At 36.4% G+C, this 19,048-nt stretch overlaps 1 protein-coding gene across 3 annotated transcripts; it reads left to right on the top strand.

Moving 5' to 3' along the window:
• The first annotated feature begins 43 nt into the window (after window positions 1–43).
• Window positions 44–18,763, top strand: ATJ1 (DNAJ heat shock family protein). Of its 3 annotated transcripts, none has more exons than XM_077358211.1 (18): window positions 47–462; window positions 547–657; window positions 748–839; window positions 3,135–3,218; window positions 3,359–3,397; window positions 4,270–4,380; window positions 4,490–4,531; window positions 4,676–4,763; window positions 8,655–8,719; window positions 8,874–8,936; window positions 9,033–9,105; window positions 9,950–10,041; window positions 10,410–10,481; window positions 11,549–11,605; window positions 14,970–15,018; window positions 15,120–15,189; window positions 16,558–16,647; window positions 18,355–18,763. In XM_077358211.1, exons 1-18 carry the CDS (start codon window positions 351–353, stop codon window positions 18,380–18,382), a joined length of 1,338 nt encoding a protein of 445 aa, XP_077214326.1. In that variant the 5' UTR covers window positions 47–350; the 3' UTR covers window positions 18,383–18,763. The 3 variants fall into 3 exon arrangements, with proteins under 3 accessions (XP_077214325.1, XP_077214326.1, XP_077214324.1); XM_077358209.1 differs by having other exon boundaries at window positions 48–462; window positions 18,391–18,763; XM_077358210.1 differs by lacking the exon at window positions 11,549–11,605 and having other exon boundaries at window positions 44–462; window positions 18,391–18,763.
• The last annotated feature ends 285 nt before the right edge of the window (window positions 18,764–19,048 follow it).

Raw genomic sequence — 19,048 nt, 5'->3', positions numbered from 1 at the left:
TTTTAAGTTTTAACTACGTACCCCACTACAGTAACTAACCGCAACAAAAAAGAGAGCCATTAGATGAAACTTAAATTTATCAAGCATAATTGTCACGTGCGGGCCCAATCGCGGAGTAGGGTTTTCCCGAAGTTTCCATTGGACTGGGAACCCTTAATCCCCAATTTTCGTATCGCCTTTCCCACGCTCGCATACTTGGAAACCTAGCAAAACCATCGGCCTAAATCAGGAACTTCATTTCGGCATTTCATCGAACACCTCCTATCCCTGTGCGACGAACTTCAATTCCACGTCCGTTCGACACCGTTCGATGTTTCTCTTTTCTCCAGACAACCAAATCAGCACCGTAGATGGGCAGATTCGGCCGTCTGGGTTCCTCCCTCAAATCCCTCTCTCACATTCATCGCCATTTCCCAACATCTCCTCTTGCTGATCCACATCTCAATCGCAGCCTTCGAAATGGTAAAATTTCACTGTTGTAAATTTTTTTCCTTTTCCTTCTCTCTATCTATTAAAATTACTGATTCTTTTTCCTGCTCTTTCCAGCTTTGCTTCATTTTTCAGCATTGTATGGTCATGACTATGATATTGGTGAAAGATATTCCAGATTTTCGAGCATAACTATTCAATCACAAAACCGTCATTTTCATGCCACAGGTAGTTTAATCTAATTCTTTTCATACTTCTACCTGCAATTGCTCTGAGTTTAATTAAAGGATTGATGTCTGTTATATGAGCTTTTTGCAGGATTAAGTTGCACGATAGAACGAGATTTGTATAAAATCCTCGGCGTGTCGGAAGATGCGAGTCGGGATGAGATCAAGAAGGCCTTTCATGCAGTGAGTATGCACACCATACCACGCATATATTTTGATTTTATAAGATTTTATTCTACTGAGCTAGTGCTATTTCTCATGTTATCTTGTAGTCTTGATTACTGTATGTTGTTTAGTCCAGTTTTGTATCTCTACCAAGCCCCTTACTTGGGTGATTATAAATGTTGTTCAGAAGTTCTTAGAAAGTTCTAAATGTTCTTGCGTAAATGTAAACCATGAAATCCTTATAACTGAATGGATGTGCCATTTTCACGTAAACCATGCAGTAACCCATCCCAGATAGGTCGAATTAGTCATTGTCTTCATACACATGGTATAAGAAATTTTCTTTTGAAGGCCAAGTTTTATTAAATAAACGAAAGCAGAAACTACAAGGTGACCAAGATGGTCAGGGACACAACAAAAAAGAATTAAACAAAAAGAACAAAAGAAAAAAGCTCCCCCATCACACTATCATGGGGAGAGAATCAAAGGTCGCTAGCCCCTCCCCATAACTCCTGATTGAGCGAGCTGGTCAGCCTCGGAGTTAGCCAACCACAAAACATGTTGAAAAGTTACTGAGTGCCCCTCAATTATGTTCTTAACTTCCTCAATCGCATCTGCTAAGTGCCACGAATAATTCACCCTGTCTTTCATCAAGCGAATAACGTTACGAGAGTCTTCTTCCACGATAAGGTTGTCCAAACACTCAGTATTTACCAAACAAATCCCTGTGGATAGAGTGAAAGCCTCCATCGTATTGGAATCGTGAATCCCTAGAGGGCCTGAGAACGCTATGCGCACCACCACTCCAACATCACGCAGTATTCCCTCGGTCCCCACCAGTCCTGGATTTCCTAAACCTGACTCGTCAAATTTAAGCTTAAGAAAACCTAGTGTAAGAATTCAATTAAAAAATTGAAATTTTGCAAATAATTCACTTTTCTTTTTTGCAAAAGCATTTCCCCTATTCATGGGTTCTTGAAAAGTTTGTGTTTTTTATTTTTTTGGATATATCAATGAATAATTCATATTTGTGGATTTTATGCTTCCATTTTTATCTCCTATTTTCTCTTATATTTATCTCTTTTTCTTAATCCCTTAATTTTTTTCCTGCATAAAACTCAATTCGCCGGATTTCTATCAGGTTCACTTATATCTACCTAGCCGATTTTTTTTCAAATTCCGAACTTTCATGTTCATAAAAAGATGGTCATGGGGGCTGGGTTCCCCTTCCAACTGGACAGAAGGCACAACATCCCATATATTGGGGACACTTTTTTCTTGGTGAATGGTGAAGAGCTTTAGTAAAAGAAAATGGAAAAGGAATGTGAAATACTAGGGAAGTTGTTTTGTTTACAAGATTTGCAAGCCTCTTCACCATGACATTTGTGTATCTATTGATAGGATCGTATGAGGGACTTTTGACCACACCTTTTTCATATTTATTTTGATTTCAATACATTCTTGATGCAAACACCGAGGGACTTTTGAGTACACCTTTTTCATATTTACTGTGATCTCCATACATTCTTGATGCAAACATCAAGGTTGTCCTTCATCTTTATTGAGCCAAAGGGAGATATTTACAGCACCTGTGGTCCATACAGGAAGCAGAATACTGCTTGTATGAGTGTATCATTACTAAGAGTATGATACTACCTGTAAGTCTGGAAAAGGATTGACAAAAATAATAAAACAGATTCTTTTCCAATGTGAATTCAGGTCGAGGTATGAGTAAGACCTTTTCTAAAAGATTCTTTTCATGGCATGATTTCTTTATATTGAAGTGTGTTGGATCTGTAAATGTACTGATCAAGTGAGAATTGTGTGTTCCTTGTTACAAGTTGGTTGCAATTTCAAATGAAGTAGTACTGTGGTAGGCAGTCAGTTGAGAGTGCTGTCTACACTAATTTCTTCTTGTTTTTTCTTCTATTTGTTTTATATACATATTTTCTTTTGTTTCATGAAATTTACCTTTTTAATTGATTTTATTAAGTTTCTACCATCGATTCTAAGTTATGGTCATACAATAAGCCGAATTTTCATTTACACTGTAGTGGGCCTTGTTTGTTTCTAATGCTCTATTGAATATAATATCTGCTCCAAATAAGGGACTCATGAAAATTTTCTTGTTTGATATATATTCTTATTTGGGCTTTCTGTTCTCTTAACACCTACGATCCCAGAATACTGGAAATGTAATGAATTCCTTGATTTTGACATGACATCCCTGTAGTGTAATGCATTATTTGCTTTTATATCTAATAAGTCAATTTACTTATTATTTTTGAACTACTGTATTTTAATGTTATGCAGCTTGCAAAGAAGTACCATCCAGATGCAAATAAAAATAATCCTGTAGCCAAGAGAAAGTTCCAAGAGATAAGAGATGCTTATGAGGTTTAGTATGCTCTCTCTCTCTCTCTGTCTCTCTCTCTCTCCTAACTATAAAGATTATGAAATGTTGGGTGAAGCATAGCATTAAGGGTTGACTACATTACAATAATTTCATTTCATCTCTTGTGAAAGGTGAATTGCAGACTTTGCAAGATCCCGAAAAGAGAGCGCAATATGATAGGGTAACGACAGTTTCTTGATCTGCATTTCTTGAAGTTATGATTTATATTCGGGATCATTCATTTGAACCGATCCTTAATATTTTGTTGTCATTGCTCTTAACAATTCAATCTTATATGCTTTTTTTTGACTTGCGATGCAAGGGGCTGGTAATTAAGTTTCACCCACAAACTTGTGATTAATCTCAAGATTAATTAAGTTAATTTGTTGGAAATTTCTGAGTTTTAATTTATTTCAGATCAAGGATTTGTCCTCAAAAGTCCATGACTACCAGAAATCGACAATTTAGGCTCTCCCCTGGATTCTTATTCAACAACTTCAGCACATGATCTCTCAATCTAGGTGTAGATCTGAATAGTTTCCTCTAAAATCAGGGTCTGCATAATAGATAACAAATCTTTGAAAATTTAGAACACACTGAACTATTGCTGGAAAGGCAGCGACTGCAAGGGGTGACAATAAGATGCTCCCCTCAAAATCTGTATTTAAAGAAAAATCAACTCTAACCTATTACTTAATAAGAAAGAAGTATAAAACCCAAAAAATCCCCTCAAAATCTATTCCGAAACACACTTTCCTAAGCACACTAAGACACAAAAGCATAATTTTTATCCCAAATATGAAATATGCAAATCCTTTCTTCACAAACTTATAAAATTCTAGTAAAATCCCAAAAATTATTCACTTAAAAAGGAAAAGGTATGACGGGTTTCCACTCAGCTTTGACCACATGGGGCCCTCTGCTGACACCTACAATGGCCTGTTCTGATGTCAACTTATGTCAACAAGTATTCAATCAGAGTTTGAGCTTTCTTCTTCAATCAGAGTTTTCACAACAAATTGAATTGTTCTCTTTATCTTTATTCTTTTGAAGGAATTCTCTAAAGGAGCTGAGGAAAGAGAATATGCTACCTCAGGTGCAAGGGGTTTTGGTCATGCTTATGATGATCATTTCACTAATACATTCCATAAAATTTTCTCTGAGGTATTTTCTAGTAATTTTATTTTTGTTTCCCATGTTGGCACATATCTCGCGTTCACGGCATAGTTTGTTTGGAACTACAATGAAATAACACCTGTCGATACTTCCACAGGTCTTTGAACATGAAACAGAAGCCTTTGCTGCTGATATACAGGTTAACTCACTGTCCTGTAGTCAATAAAAGTTGTCTTATATTGTCATTTTTTACCGTAAAAATCCATTGTCTTATATTTTTATTTCTTTGACGTAATATTTTATGATGCACCGAGACTTTTCTAACTTTCCTGAAATTTTATAGGTGGAGCTGTCGCTTTCTTTCTCTGAAGCTGCTAATGGCTGTACAAAGCATCTATCTTTCGATGCACATGTTCCTTGTGATTCTTGTAGTGAGTTAAAACTGGATCCCTATAACTCTAGAGTTTAGACTGATTATTTTGTGTTGCTTTGAGGTAAATCTGTCGTGCTGTTCATATTAAGATATGGTTAGTTTGATTGATCAAAGGGCATCTACTCTGCTTTAATGTTTCACTAGCTCCTCTTTTGAATATCCTCTTAACTCATTTAGCACTCATAAACTTAATGATGGGGCCTTTCCGTGACCAAAGAAGCCAAGTAGATCATCCCCAGAAGTTTCTATATGGTCTAAATGCAAGTAGAGTCCACTGAGGCTTGAGTCCAGTTTTAATTTTCTCAACAATTAAGCATAGGAGTATTTTCTTAATTTTGGACTTCTGACCTTGGTCAAATTGCTCAATGTGAGGGTTTTGAGCCTTGTGAAATATTTGACAAACTTAAATGGGATTCACTTGGTGGTCCATTAATTTCTTATGAGGTTTTATTTAAGTATAGTTGTTTCTTAGAGTTAAGGTCAAAGTTTCTAATTTGAGAGTGTTGTCTTCTAGTCTGTGACAGAGTCTTAGGCTAGTTTCTTATTCAATGTTATTTAAAAAGAGTTAGTAAAATATTTGTTGCTAAGTAGCATATTTCTTTTTTTAATTATAACAGTCAGCAAGTGATAGTCTTGGTTTTAAATTTTCCCAAAACGACCAAAATGTTTCCATTTCCATCCCAACCGAAATGAAATCTACATGAATTCCTTCATTTCTCCGAAATTTCGACCAAAATTCCCAAAATTCGACTGAAATAGTTGGAACGACAAAAAAATGGAAAGATGTTATGATTTGCATTTCATTTCACTAATGTAGAGAATGATATTTGGTAGGCAACACCATTGAACTGCACAACAAAGTAACCCAGTCTTGTGCATGAGATATTGAGATGTCAGATCGGTATGAGACCAATAATACCTTGTAACTATATGTGGTATTAACAAGAGTTGAGGTCCTTAGAGGGGAGACTGGACATTTTTCTTTCTTATACTTCATTATATTGTACTTCTTTATTGATTTTACTCTTCCAGACAGGCTCGGAGCTACATTGAGCATAAGGGGGGCAGTTGCCCCTGTTGAGTTGGACCAAATCCTTAATAGGCCCAACTCAATTGGGCCCAGGCCCCTTTAAAATTTGAAGGCTTGCCCCCCTTATGTATAAGCATGTATAAGCTTGCCCCCCTTGTGCATAAATCCTGGCTCCGCCACTGCAGACATGCACGACAACGCATTTCACTACGAGGTCGATGTAATTAAGCCATTATGGATGACTTTCTTGCTTATGTGGTAGTTTCTAAGTATGTATTCGTGCTTATTCTATCATTTCCCAAGGTTTCATTCTAAACTTCGTCATTTGCATATGTTTCCACACGTTTCCATAGTTTTACAAGTTTTCTACTGAAACCAAAATGTTTCCGTTTATGTGCCGACTGAAGCCGAAACCAAAACCAAAATTTAAAACCTTGGTGATAGTCTATAGTTAGAAGGTGTCTAGGAGGGAAGGATCATTGCTAATTTTCGTAGGTTTTAATTCTCTATGTATTGTGGTGTCTTATGGCTATGTTTTACATGATGAACAATAATAAAATTTTCAAAGCCATTGGGCCTTACGTGGAAGCAATTTCCCATCTTTGAAGACGTCAATGTGATGCTCATTATCGAGCGATGGGTCTGAAGTTTTTGGTGCCATTGGTGTGATGTCTTTGGTTTCGTTAGAGATGTGATGGCCAAATCCAATCTAAAGCTTTTTCTTTATTTAAATTCTACAACCTTCCTTATCCTTTTCTCGTTTCTCCCTCTTCATCCCAGTTTCGACAAACTCTGGTTTGGACTGTCATAACATCACAAACATTACCAAACATATGATCCTAGCTGTTGATCTAACAAACAAGCTTGATTAAAACTTTAAGGTTCTAAGCCATTTCTGACATCATAGTCTCAATTCTCAGCCTGATCCAATGGTGGAATTTTAATCTAACCTTAGATCTAGACGGGCATTGTCAAATCTGAATTCAGATTTGAAAAATCTTCCAGATTTTATCATTTGTGATCCGATTGATCTCAAGTGTGAATATTGTCTTTGATTAGTGTTTCTCTGCCATATTTTGAAATTTCAAAAAGATCCAACAGGCGAATCTTTGCTGATCCATTGGGGCAGTTGCTAAAATTAGTCATTTTCTCTAATTCTGAAAATCCAAAGCTAATTCTCTTCAAATCCTTGGATTGAATTTCATCTAGTTCACACCCAGAAGCCCATACCTCTTCTTTCCAACCCTCAGACATTCCATTCCTAAAGAAATATCCTATGTCAATTTTGGTATCTAAGCCCAGGTTGCGAATGTCTTCATCCTGAAACATTCATTCCCTAAAGAAATATCCCAAGTCAAATTTGGTATTTGAGGTCAGGTTGGGAATGCTTTCTTTAGATAGTAGCATCTCTATGAGGGATTTATCTGAGATACAATGGCTTAGACTCTTGATTGAAATGGCATACCAAGTGGACTATCTTGAGGACACGATCAAGTCCTTAGAGCATGGACAAGCATAGGAAAAGGTACAATCAGTTTGGGAGGTCATCTCCACACGGGCTAGATCTAATGAAATTTGTACACATGGGGATCATTGGAGGACCATTCATGTCCTGCAATGCAACCTAACATGACTCTGATTTGGCATGGGTATTTTGGTAACAGTAAGGAAACCTACAAGAGTTATGATGCATTTTTATTGAATTGTGCTTGTGAAAGTGTTTGCTACGGAGTTAGGATGATGCCAAAGTTGTTCTGGTGGCTCGGGTGTCATGTCAATAGGTGTGGCCATGGGCACGCTACTCATCAGGACCCTCCATCACGACTTGGAACTTTACTTCTCAAGGAAGCAGGATTCTTCCTTGGGAGTGGGGAACCTTGATTCCCGGGTTCTCGAATCCGAAACGGGAATCTTCTCGAATCCCCAAAAACTGGGAATCCTGGTTCGGATTCGCCGGAAACCCGATTCCGACTTTTGGGAATCATGGTTTATGATTCCCCGGAAACCCGATTCCTACTTTTAGGAACCGCAGTTTAATGTTATGTGAAATGTGATTTCCCGACGATTCCCCAGAGATTCCCTGGCGATGCGCAACTCCCTAGCGATTCCCCGACGATTCCCGACGATTCCCCAGCGACTCTCCAGTGACTCTCCGACGACTTCACGATTCCCACTTCCGACCATCCCGGGAGCCTTCGATTCCCGCTCTGGTAACCTTGATACTTCTTAGTTAGTAATGCAGAATATTATTATTATTATTATTTTACAATTATGGGTCTGAGGAATCAGAAGGTATTTCATGGTTTAAAAAAATCGAATGCTAATGGATTGGGAAGCTAGTTTCAATTTCAAGGTGATGAAATTGGAAGGGCTGAAAGTGGGATTTGATACTTGCACTAGACAAGAGGAGGAAGAAGAAAATGATATTAGGGTTCATGAATCATGAGAAACACTGATATTCATGGTTGCAACTAAATAGCTTAATTGCCTATTTTCAAAACATAATTCATAACATAAAACATGTACGTATATTTGTATTATAATAGCGTCAAAATTTCTTACTTTATGTTATGTTTTAAATTTTGATCTCCTTGACTAGTTTCTTTTCCATGTTTAAAATCTTTCACTTTCAATGCCAATGCCTCTACTCGTTAAAAAGAGTTTGCGAATAGTTAAAACCATTATTTTCAACTTTTGGGGCTGTGTTCCCATCAAAATATGTCTTCATTTTTAACGACTGGCATCCGTAAATTCTGTTCATCTTGTAGACATGCAATTTTTTTAGTTTAAAATGAGCTTTTTGTCTCTGTCTCAGATAGAATTGATCAAATTTCTATCCTTTTCCATATGGGGATGCAGATGGAAGTGGACATCCTCTTAACGCCAAGCCGAAAATATGTTCAACTTGTAGAGGCATCGGAAGAGTAAGTCTTAAGCGATTCTCCATGGCAATGGTCACCAAATATGTTGCTTCTTCTAGAAGGATTTGCTGTTTAGAAAAAAGTTCCTCTTTTCGAATCATTATGAAAGTTGGAGAAGTTTAGTATGCCCATTTTGTGATTCCAAAGCTTCATTCAGGTTACAATTCCTCCATTTACATCAACATGCAGTACTTGTAAAGGATTGGGGCGAATTATTAAGGTCTGCTACCAATGTTATTAGATAATTCTAAGCCTCTTGATTTCTGGATGTTGTTGAATATGCTTTATTTTTTATGTTTTATTTATCTGCTTCTAGGAATATTGTTTGTCATGCAAAGGATCTGGGGTGGTTGAAGGCCTCAAGGAAGTTAAAGTTACTATCCCGGCAGGTGATTTCTTGAGTTAGTGTTTTTTCTCGTGGTTATTGGAAGTGGGTTAAAATCTCTCTTGATAGACCATTATTGTTGGAACTTCTGTGTTGTTCCCAAATGCTATCATGGTCTTTGTCCTCTATGGACCATACAATACTTTTGGAAGTCAAATCTGATCTCATTAATTTCTTCGCAGGACATTTCGTGTCCACTCTTAACTTTTTGCATAGTCTTGGCATACTAGCTTTCCCTTTTCCCTTGTTGGGTTTACTTTTTCTGGTTTCTTAGACTACAGTTGTGGTACACATTCATGTCAATGCCTCTATGGTTTGTGTCTATTTTTTCGTCCTGTGCTTATTGGATTTTCAGATAAATATAAGTGTTTACTTTATTTTTCATTTACAATATAAGTATTCACGAATATTTGGAGCTGTTTTGGTCATTCTGGAATTTTGTATGTGTTTTCCCAAAGTACCCTGTTTTTATAGAATTTCCAAAATATCATTGTTTGTTAACGTTTAAGTTTGGTCAAATGTCATAGTGCTGTGGTGTTGGAAGTGTTCAATATATTGCACATTAAACCTAAATTGGGTGATGGGATCAGGCCATATGACCCACATAATTATAAATGGGAGCCTAAAGTCTTTTCTGTCTTTTATTATCCCTTAGGGGGTATAATTTGTATATGAGATTGGCTTTTCTTCTTTTTCGTTCCCCTTTCTTTCTTGTATTGAATTGCCATTTTATATAATCATGATCTTGAGTTTAACAGATAACAGTTCAATTATTTAATATGATTTATAATTTGAATGACACCTTTAAGAGATTCTTTAATTCTTTAGGGTTTCTTTTATTGCTGCAGGTATAGATTCTGGAGATACAATTCGTGTGCCTAAGGCTGGAAATAGTGCTGGGCGGGGTGTGCATCCTGGAAACCTAAACATTAAACTGAAGGTATATCTTTTACTCGTTCGACTTTTGCCTCTCACCTTTTTTATGTTTGGAGTTTATACAACAAATTTTCTGTAACTTTCCAAGTAATGATATGACCGCACCGTCCATTAACCTTACATGCATTTCTTTCGTATATTTATATATTATTTATTTTGGATCAATAGGATAAGGGTCTTTTGATTGTAATCTTCATTATGTCATAGTTGAACTTATGATTGTAAAGTTGAATTGCAAGCCCCAATTTCTTAGAACTAACCGAGCTGTTTTATTTTCTCTTGTTTCGATTTAAGATCATAGGATTTAGATTAGATGATTCGCATGGGACCGCCATTTCTTGCACCTTAATTTTATCATTCTTTGTTTTACAGGTTGCCAAAGACTCTACATTCCTCAGGGATGGTGCTGATATTTATGTGGATTCCAATATTAGGTTTACACAAGTGAGGATTTGATTAATTATAACCTTTTATTTTCTTATGTAGATCACCCTGGTCTTCAAATGAAAATATCACCACCACTTTCATTTGTTCCTTTCATACATAATTTAAGTCTGTAATTTGTAATTTGTAACCCTTTACACAACATAGAGGTGGTGATATATAATTTTGAGGAAAACACTTTGAAGACAGGATACTGTTTCGGTGAAAAAGAAGGTAAAAATGACAGACACCTTTTTTTTTTTTTTTGAAAGGTAAAAATGACAAACACCCTTATCAAAGGGTCAAAATTTCCCACAAATGACATCCCTACTAATGCTGCTACCGGCCTTTAGATGCAACAAATGGTTGGAAGGAGCTCTCTGCCTGGCCAATCCGGCATTGGAGGAGAGTCCGTCTGGAGAAATATTGTCCGCTGGTCACCGGAAAATTGATCTAAGATCTAAGTTGATTTTGGATCAGTTTCCAGGTGGCCGGAATACCACCTTTCTCTTGCCGGGGTCTTCTCCGACGCCGTATCAACCAAGACGGAGAGCTTCTAGCTGGTATTTGTTGCTTTCGGTCGTCGGAGATCTATAGATAATAATTGACAATTTAGCCCTACAATGGGGGTATTTAATCATTTTATTGAGCGCAATATTCAACCTGACTGAGCTAGAGATCTTTCTTAATTTTTGTACTCATGTACCTATCATAAGCTCCCCTTATTTTTTTTAACAAAACAGATCCCCATTTTCCTCGTATCTATGCACTTTTTATTTTTTTTCTACAAGTTTAGCCTGCATGTATATCTTTGGATATGAATTTATATATTCTTTAGAAATGGGAGAAATGTGTTCAGTTATTCATCAAGGTGTTTAAGAAATTAGACTGCTATGTTGGCTTCTTGGATCTTGAGATGGTAACATGTTGTGTTTCTAGGCATTGGTTCTTTGTACAGACCATTTCAACTATACTAGTTATGCCTACATTCTTGTTTTGAACTTTATGTCTAACAGTTGGATTAGCTTTACATCTTACCATTATTGTGTTGACATGATCTGTCTTTATATATATATATATATTTACAGGCTATTCTTGGTGGCAAAGTTGAAGTACCGACCTTATTTGGGAAGATGCATGTAAAGGTATGATCTGTATAATTGTTTCTGTGTTAGTGCGATCTTACTTCTTAGTTAACACAAATAAATGTATTTAAATGTATATGTGTGTGTGTGTGTCTATATATATATATATATTGTTGGGGGTGGGGGGGTTCCAATGTCCAGTATTTAAGGTTTTAATATAAATACCAAAGAACAACCCATCATGGGATCTATTTCTTCCTCCCCAAGTTTATCACTCTCCTTTTCTTCTCCATTTATTTTTTTTAATGACTTTCTTCTCCATTTCTTTTCTCTTAGTATTGCTACATCATCTACAGGGTTTCAATTTGGTATCAAAGCAAGGCTTGGGATTTTTTCCCCCAGCAAAAATACACTGTTCTGGACTATGCGCCCCCTTGGTGACATCACCAGGCAGTACGATTGTACGACCATGGTTTAGGTTTGAAAGGCCATATGCCTCGGATACACATCCTGATGCAGATATTAGGATTTATTTGCATGCTATTTAGTTTCTAGGATTTTATTTACATGTTATTTAGTTTCTAGGATTTTATTTCCATTTTTTAAAAGTTTTTAGGGCTTTTGTTTATTTCCATGCAATTTTATTTTCATTGCCTATATATAGGCCTTATGTAGTAGAGATTTTTTGTTTGGATGATTAATTGATTGATTGAGAATGTCTCCCCTAGATTTCTTCTTCCTCCTCCTTCTCCTCTATCTCCTCTATTATTTCTCCTCTTCTTCCCATATTCTTCTATTCTTCTCCTTTTCTCCTTTCTCCTTTCTCCTCTTTCTTCTATTTCTATCTCCGGGTCGTACATCAAATTTGGTATGATCGTCATCCTGACATCACTGAGCCATATATGGTTCCAACGGATGACTTTATTGTTGATTCTATTGAGCCAGATTCGATACCAGCAGATGATGACCTTATTAACGTAGGTCATGTATTGGTACTGCCCATAGCTATCATGCCGATTTAGGAGTATGTTGCTATCTTCCCAGCCAGCTTACTTCTCTAGAGTGGTTTGTGTTCCTATGATTCTACATAGGCGATTTCTTCCCTCTCACTCCGCTAGCATTTCAGACTACTCTCACGGTTGTTCCGAGCATTAGATATAAGGAGTGCCTCCGACGGATTACGACTCATCCTGTTTCAGAGGACCATCTACATATTTGATCCAGGCGGACTAGAACTCAAGGGCGAGTTCTTTTCAAGAGGGGGAGAATGATGCAGATATTAGAATTTATTTACATGTTATTTAGTTTCTAGGATTTTATTTCCATGTTATTTAGTTTCTAGGATTTTATTTTCATGTTTTTTAGTTTTAGGGCTTTTATTTATTTCCATGGAATTTATTTCCGTTTCCTATAAATAGGCCTTATGTAGTAGAGATTTTCAGTTTGGATGATTAATTAATTGATTGAGAATTTCTCTCCCATATTTCTTCTTCTTCCTCGTTCCCCTCTCTCTCCTCTATTATTTCTCCTCTTCTCTTCTTCCCCCTATTCTCTTCTATTCTTCTCCTATTCTTCTCTTTTCTCCTCTTTCTTCTATTTCTCTCTCCCGGTCCCACATCACATCCCTTTCCCTCGATTATATTGAGTTTTTAAGAAGTTATTGCGGCCTCAGAGCTGTTATTTTTTTTCTAGGAAAAATCTAGAAAAATCCTATTTTTGGGTTGATGTGAGGAAATCTCAGGGACCTATTAAGAAGCGGGATTTAACCTTTTTAGATCGTTTTGGGAGAGGAACACTTTGAAGGTGTCCTCGTTTCAATCCGAGTATGGGACCTATTTAGAAACGAGATCTAACATTTTTGGATCGTTGTGGGAGAGGAACACTTTGATGGTGTTCTCGTTTCAATCCGAGTTCATCAGTATGAGTTCTCTGAATTTTTGTGGATTCTTTTTGTTGGGCTCATCCCTCATTTTTGGGTGATGATTTGAAATCGGGTTTGTTAACCAGTTTCCTTCTATACGGAGGTTGGGAATTTCCCTATAAGCTAGTTTCAAGATTTTAATGGCTTCTTTTGATGGATCTGAAGTGCGCTCCACTGCTGCCAAGGCTTCGGGCACTGAATCTGCTATCATGTATGTTCTTATAGCCTTATCGGGACAATGCAATTTGGAGATCACAGCAATAAAATTTGATGTAACCAGTATGGAGTGTGCTCACTTTGAACAGATGTAGATTGATGGACGAGGCAAGTTGGGCACTTGGGCTATGTTACTGTCCGGGCTTCAGGAATCTCCGTTGGTAGATCTGAGATATGAGAAAGTGGGAGGAAGAAAGCTCTATTTGATGTTATGGTTGCTCTCTTCTATGCAACCTTATATCAATGGTACCTTTTTTGTTCTTGAGAACAGCTAAGGAGGCCATAATGGCCATTTTGCCTTGCATTACAACACACTAGAATGCAACGTCATGCTTCTCGAAGTTTAACTCAAGTGCGAGACATCATGACACGAATTAACACGTTGGATCTGCATGTTTCGCCAATTCTTGACCTTAAGCAAGGTCGGACTCACTCGCACCACAGAACTGCTGGAGCCACTTGCACACTCGTCATTGTACTCCCATTTTAAAAACCAATATACCCGGAAAAGCTATCACTTTACTGAACTTATGTCAGAGAAAATTGGCGTAATGGGTGATGGATGTCATGTTGCGCTTTGAATGCTCTGTCTATTAAAAAGCTGACCAACTAGCGTCTGACCAACCAGCGTCGACACCCAATTACATGTCCAAGTTTTTGTACTCAAGGCAATGGCATAAGCAATTTAGCAGGTTGCCGTGTTATTTAGACCCACCTTGTTTCTAAAGAATGTCTGAAGGCAAAGAAATCTTACCACCTCAAGTTATTATGTAGCCGAAAATAGCAAGGGGGTGGACTTTAAGATATTCGACCAAAAGACTCATCTCATGATCATGCTCGGCAGTTCCACATCATGGAAAACAAAACTATATTTATTCCATTCACCATCTGGGAAATTCTTTGAAGATAATTATTTTCTAGATCCAATCTTCGTAAGCATAAATTTTTGGGTGTGTCGTATATATCTAATGAAGCCCTTGGTTTTAATTAGAATGTCCTAGCAAGTGTTAGGACACTCGTCACCATACGACGAGTTGTGTGCATGAATGTGTGACATGACATACGTTGATGTGTACGCCATGTCACCTAGAAGAAATCCTCTGTAGGGTTTTCTCATGTAGTCCTTAAATTTGATGAGTTTCTTGTTTAATTTGTTCTCTTCCAACGACAATAATTTTTTGCTCATTGTGGTATTTAATGTCACGCATAGACTCACGTGTCATCTCAGAAACCCTATCATGTTAATTTCTTCTTTGGTTTTTTTGTTCATATTTATTTTCTTTTCAGATACCAAAGGGAGTTCAGCACGGGCAACTTTTGGTACTACGAGGAAGAGGTACACATATGCATATGCCATGTTTTCTGTTTCAGACTTTTGTGTTGTCTTTTATTGTCTTCTTTGCATGATCTTATTTTATCTGGGGTAAAATGTATTAGGTTTGCCCAAGCAAATTGGCTTTATAGACCATGGTGATCAATATGTGCGATTCCGCATACACTTCCCCTCGTAAGCTACTCAGTGCCCTATTCAACAATTGTCCGGTTTCAACTTGCTCTTTTTTTCTTTACATGAAATATTTCATATAATTTCATTTTTTCTTTTAAAATTTATTATTTTCCTTATTGAAAATTCTAATAGAAATTTACAAAACTGTTATTCATGGTTGCTCAGATGTTGAAAGGCATGCATTCGTGGCATGATAAAGATGTTTGATATCAAATTAGACTTGCTTTTTATTCCAAATTTTGGTGTTAATTCTTTTATAGAGGCGTGGCATTTAAGTATTTAATCATGCGTGATAAGTATATGCACTATCATTGATGTTGGGAAAGTTGCCTTGTTTCCTATTTAAGTGGGAAACATAAATTAAAACTTCTCTTGTACCTTTGCTAGAGGTAATTTAGTTTCTTGCAAGAGCAAGAAATAGTTGTTGTCACATAGCGTTTAGGCTGAGTATGGGGCTATGGTCAATGGGATTGCCGAGTTGCTTTAGCTAAGGATTCTCCTGTATGACCTCAGAGTGAAGGTGGAAAGGTCCATGGAGTTTTCATATGACAATAAATCTGCTATTAATATAACTCTTAATTCGGTTTAGCAAGATCGTTCTAAGCATAGTGGTTGACAGGTCCTTTGTACGAGAGAGTGAGTGGCTCCTAAAGAGATTTGTTTGCCATTTGTGAAGACAAATGTACTTGTAGATGCCTTAACTAAAGGGGCTGTCAAGCCCAAGTTAGTCTATCTTGTGCAAGTTCGACATGTCAATATCCATGCTTAGTTTAAGGGGAATATTTGGTATATTACACATTATACAGGGACCATCACATCTGGTGTGTTACTAGTCAAGTGAATAGTGACATGAATAGTGAAAATATAATCCGCATTTGTAATGTTTGTCCATACATATAATAAACACAAGGGATCATAGGGTTTGACTTTGAAATCCACGAACTCTCTCCCTCTCCTCTATCATAAACCAACTTATTTATATTATCTTTGAGTTTGTTGAAAAAGTGCTATAGGCATGCTCCCATTGTAACCAGGTTCAGATCTGGGAATAATTTGTCAAGGCAAAATACTCGGGAAATTTATAGAAGTTCTGGGTTCAATTACCATTATGTTAGGTTTTGATGATACCTAATTGAAATTTTTGGAAGACATAAAAAAATTGCATTTTATTCAAAAAATTTGCAACTAATTTGAGGTCTATTATACTATTTCACTACCAGATGTAAGTTTTAATTTGGACATTCATCTGACAGTTTTTTTTTTTTTTTTTTTTTTTTTTTTTAAGAAAATGAATTGCACTGTACCTTCAATGCTATCGTGCTACAGCTGAACAAGAAAATGGAACTTATATTTTCCATTTTCTTTCAGAACCGTCAATGAACGTCAACGGGCTCTGTTAGAAGAATTTGCCACGGAGGAATTGATACATGAAAATAGCAAGTCTGCAGAAGGAAACTGGTGAGCAAGTTTATCGTACAAATTTTGTCTTCGAAATTTATGGATTTTGCAGAACTCCACTTTGCTTGATTGTGGGGAATTCTATTCCTTGAATTCTTTCAACTGTCTAGGATTATTTGATTCCATGTATTTCATACCTAGTGTTTTCTAGTGTAATAGCATATATTTGTGATGATAAATTCAATACAACCGTGATTATTATGGTCGATGTGGGAACTCTTGCTCATTCTGTGTGTGTGTGTGTGTGTGTTTTCATATTAGTAGTTACCTGATTTTTCTAATTTAGTGATTCTGAAATGCATCTTTGTTGTCTATAGTGTATGTTATATCAAAATGTGAATGTTTTTTCATATTAGTAGTTACCTTATTTCTCTAATTTACCGATTCTGAAATGCATCTTTGTTGTCTATAGTGTATGTTTTATCAAATAATAGTTTGATAATGGATCAAATGAATTTAGATAATACAATACCAATACAACACTCCCAAAATAATAAAAGGAACTACAATTTCGTCATAAGATAATTAAATTAGTCTCATGTACTGTTTTCGTCTTTGTTTTCTGTAGTGTATGTTATATCAAATAATAGTTTGATAATGGATCAAATGAATTTAGATAATACAATACCAAGACAACACTCCCAAAATAAAAAAGGAACTACAATTTCGTCATAAGATAATTAAATTAGTCTCATGTACTGTTTTTTAATGGTAAAGTCTCATGTACTGTTAGATCTGATGAATGCTATAAGGACGGTATAAAATGCTTTATTATATGGCTGATTACACTCTTTAAGATAAAATATAAAAATCCAATAATGAAAAGTTCAAGAAGAGAATAGAAGAAAAAGAATCCAATGAAAACACAAGAAGAAAAAGGATGAGGAAACACAAACGCAAATAGAAACAATATATTACCATGTGGTGTTGTAGGTCTGGATCTTTGAAGTTTTTACACCCTTCTTTTGCATGAAAATAAATTATCAAATTTATGGTGACTAAGTAGTTACATGTTAATTTAATATTAATTTGATAAATGAGGACCAACTTTAGAGTTTAGACACTAATCACAATTACAACTCTTAGGAAAGGTCAAGCGTTTACAGGATTTTTCTATTCAAATATATCACATTTAGTTCCGGGTTGTGCAGATATTGAGATTTCTCTGATGCCTCTGAACATTTTTTTTGAATGGTGATGTCTCTAAACATTTATAAGACTGGAGTCAAAGTAACTCTTACATGAAACACCGTATGGTGTCATATGATCCTTAGGCCTACTCCACTTCTCATCAGGTCACTCTTCCACAACTTACAGACTTTTTGGGGGAGTAGAGAGCCATCTATATATGCCGAAATTGCTGCTTATGTGAAAGCTCTTGCAATCTTTTATAAGTGAGAGGAGATGAAATTTGTAGAGAAAAGAAGAGAGAACCCGCAAAATTTGTAGGGGCAGTATTGTGTAATTTAACTTATTTTCATAATGATTTACAGCCCTAATCGCATGCTTATATAATGATATATGTTTCATAAGCTCCCACACTGTCGTAGTCAAGACATGGTCAACAATCCGAGTAGAAATATCTAATTTATGAGTTGAAATGCTGGCCCCATTTGCATGTGTCTGTCTTTGTGTGGTGTCTTTGTTAGATGTAGCTAACTTTGTATCTCTTTCCGACTGTAATAGAGATCTCTATATGAATAACAGGCTTTATCAGCAGCTATCTACTGGTTGAACTTACAGGTGGCAGCAAATCATTGATCGATTGACGGGTCCTGCTATGCTTCAATTTTCATTCTTCATTTTGATCCTCCTGTTGCTCAACAGAAGTATGGGCTGAGGTCTACAATGTGGGCGGCGTGCTAATGGTTTGTCTGAGCATCAAAACTCCCATCCAGCTCATCATTGGGAGGTAATAAGCTACTTAAACAATCAGTCTTTACTTCCTCATTCATTGGCTATGATCTCACCTCTGAAGAACTGATCCTTGTTTGAAAGGTGGATCAAATCTTATGTATAGTACTTGTTCATTCATAGTGAAATAATAGAGTTACATGTTTAATTTGAGTGTAATTCAGACTCTTTGTTGTTATAGTAAACATTTTTTTTTGGGACTTGGGCTATCTTTGTATCGGTACAATGCAAATAGCAACTAGAAACTATCCAAGAAAGAAGACCAATTATGAATCTTTAAAATTTATACACGTATGTAGTTTTCTGGGCAGAAATTGCATGTGAATCTTTGGGTGGCCATGTTTGTACCATTCAAGATTATACAGATTGATATAGTTTTCTTTAAAATTATGTTTGTGGAGCATCTTCTGAGTCAGTGGTAGATTGATATAGTGGCTCTTTGAACTTCTTGGATTAGTTCTGTTATGCAGTGTCCTCTGTAGCAAGC

The sequence above is a fragment of the Tasmannia lanceolata genome, unplaced genomic scaffold (assembly GCF_043159265.1).
Source record: "Tasmannia lanceolata isolate RefF3 unplaced genomic scaffold, GAP_Taslan_0.1 ptg000016l, whole genome shotgun sequence".
Classification (NCBI taxonomy): domain Eukaryota; kingdom Viridiplantae; phylum Streptophyta; class Magnoliopsida; order Canellales; family Winteraceae; genus Tasmannia; species Tasmannia lanceolata.
The sequence above is the reverse complement of the archived record's forward strand: the minus strand, read 5'-3'. Positions and strand labels throughout refer to the sequence as shown.

Coding starts and splice junctions, on each gene's coding strand:
- ATJ1 (XM_077358209.1), top strand. CDS start 351: ATGGGCAGATTCGGCCGTCTGGGTTCCTCCCTCAAATCCCTCTCTCAC. Junction 10,042..10,409: donor ACCTAAACATTAAACTGAAG/GTATATCTTTTA, acceptor TTTGTTTTACAG/GTTGCCAAAGACTCTACATT. Junction 11,606..14,969: donor TTGGGAAGATGCATGTAAAG/GTATGATCTGTA, acceptor TTTTCTTTTCAG/ATACCAAAGGGAGTTCAGCA.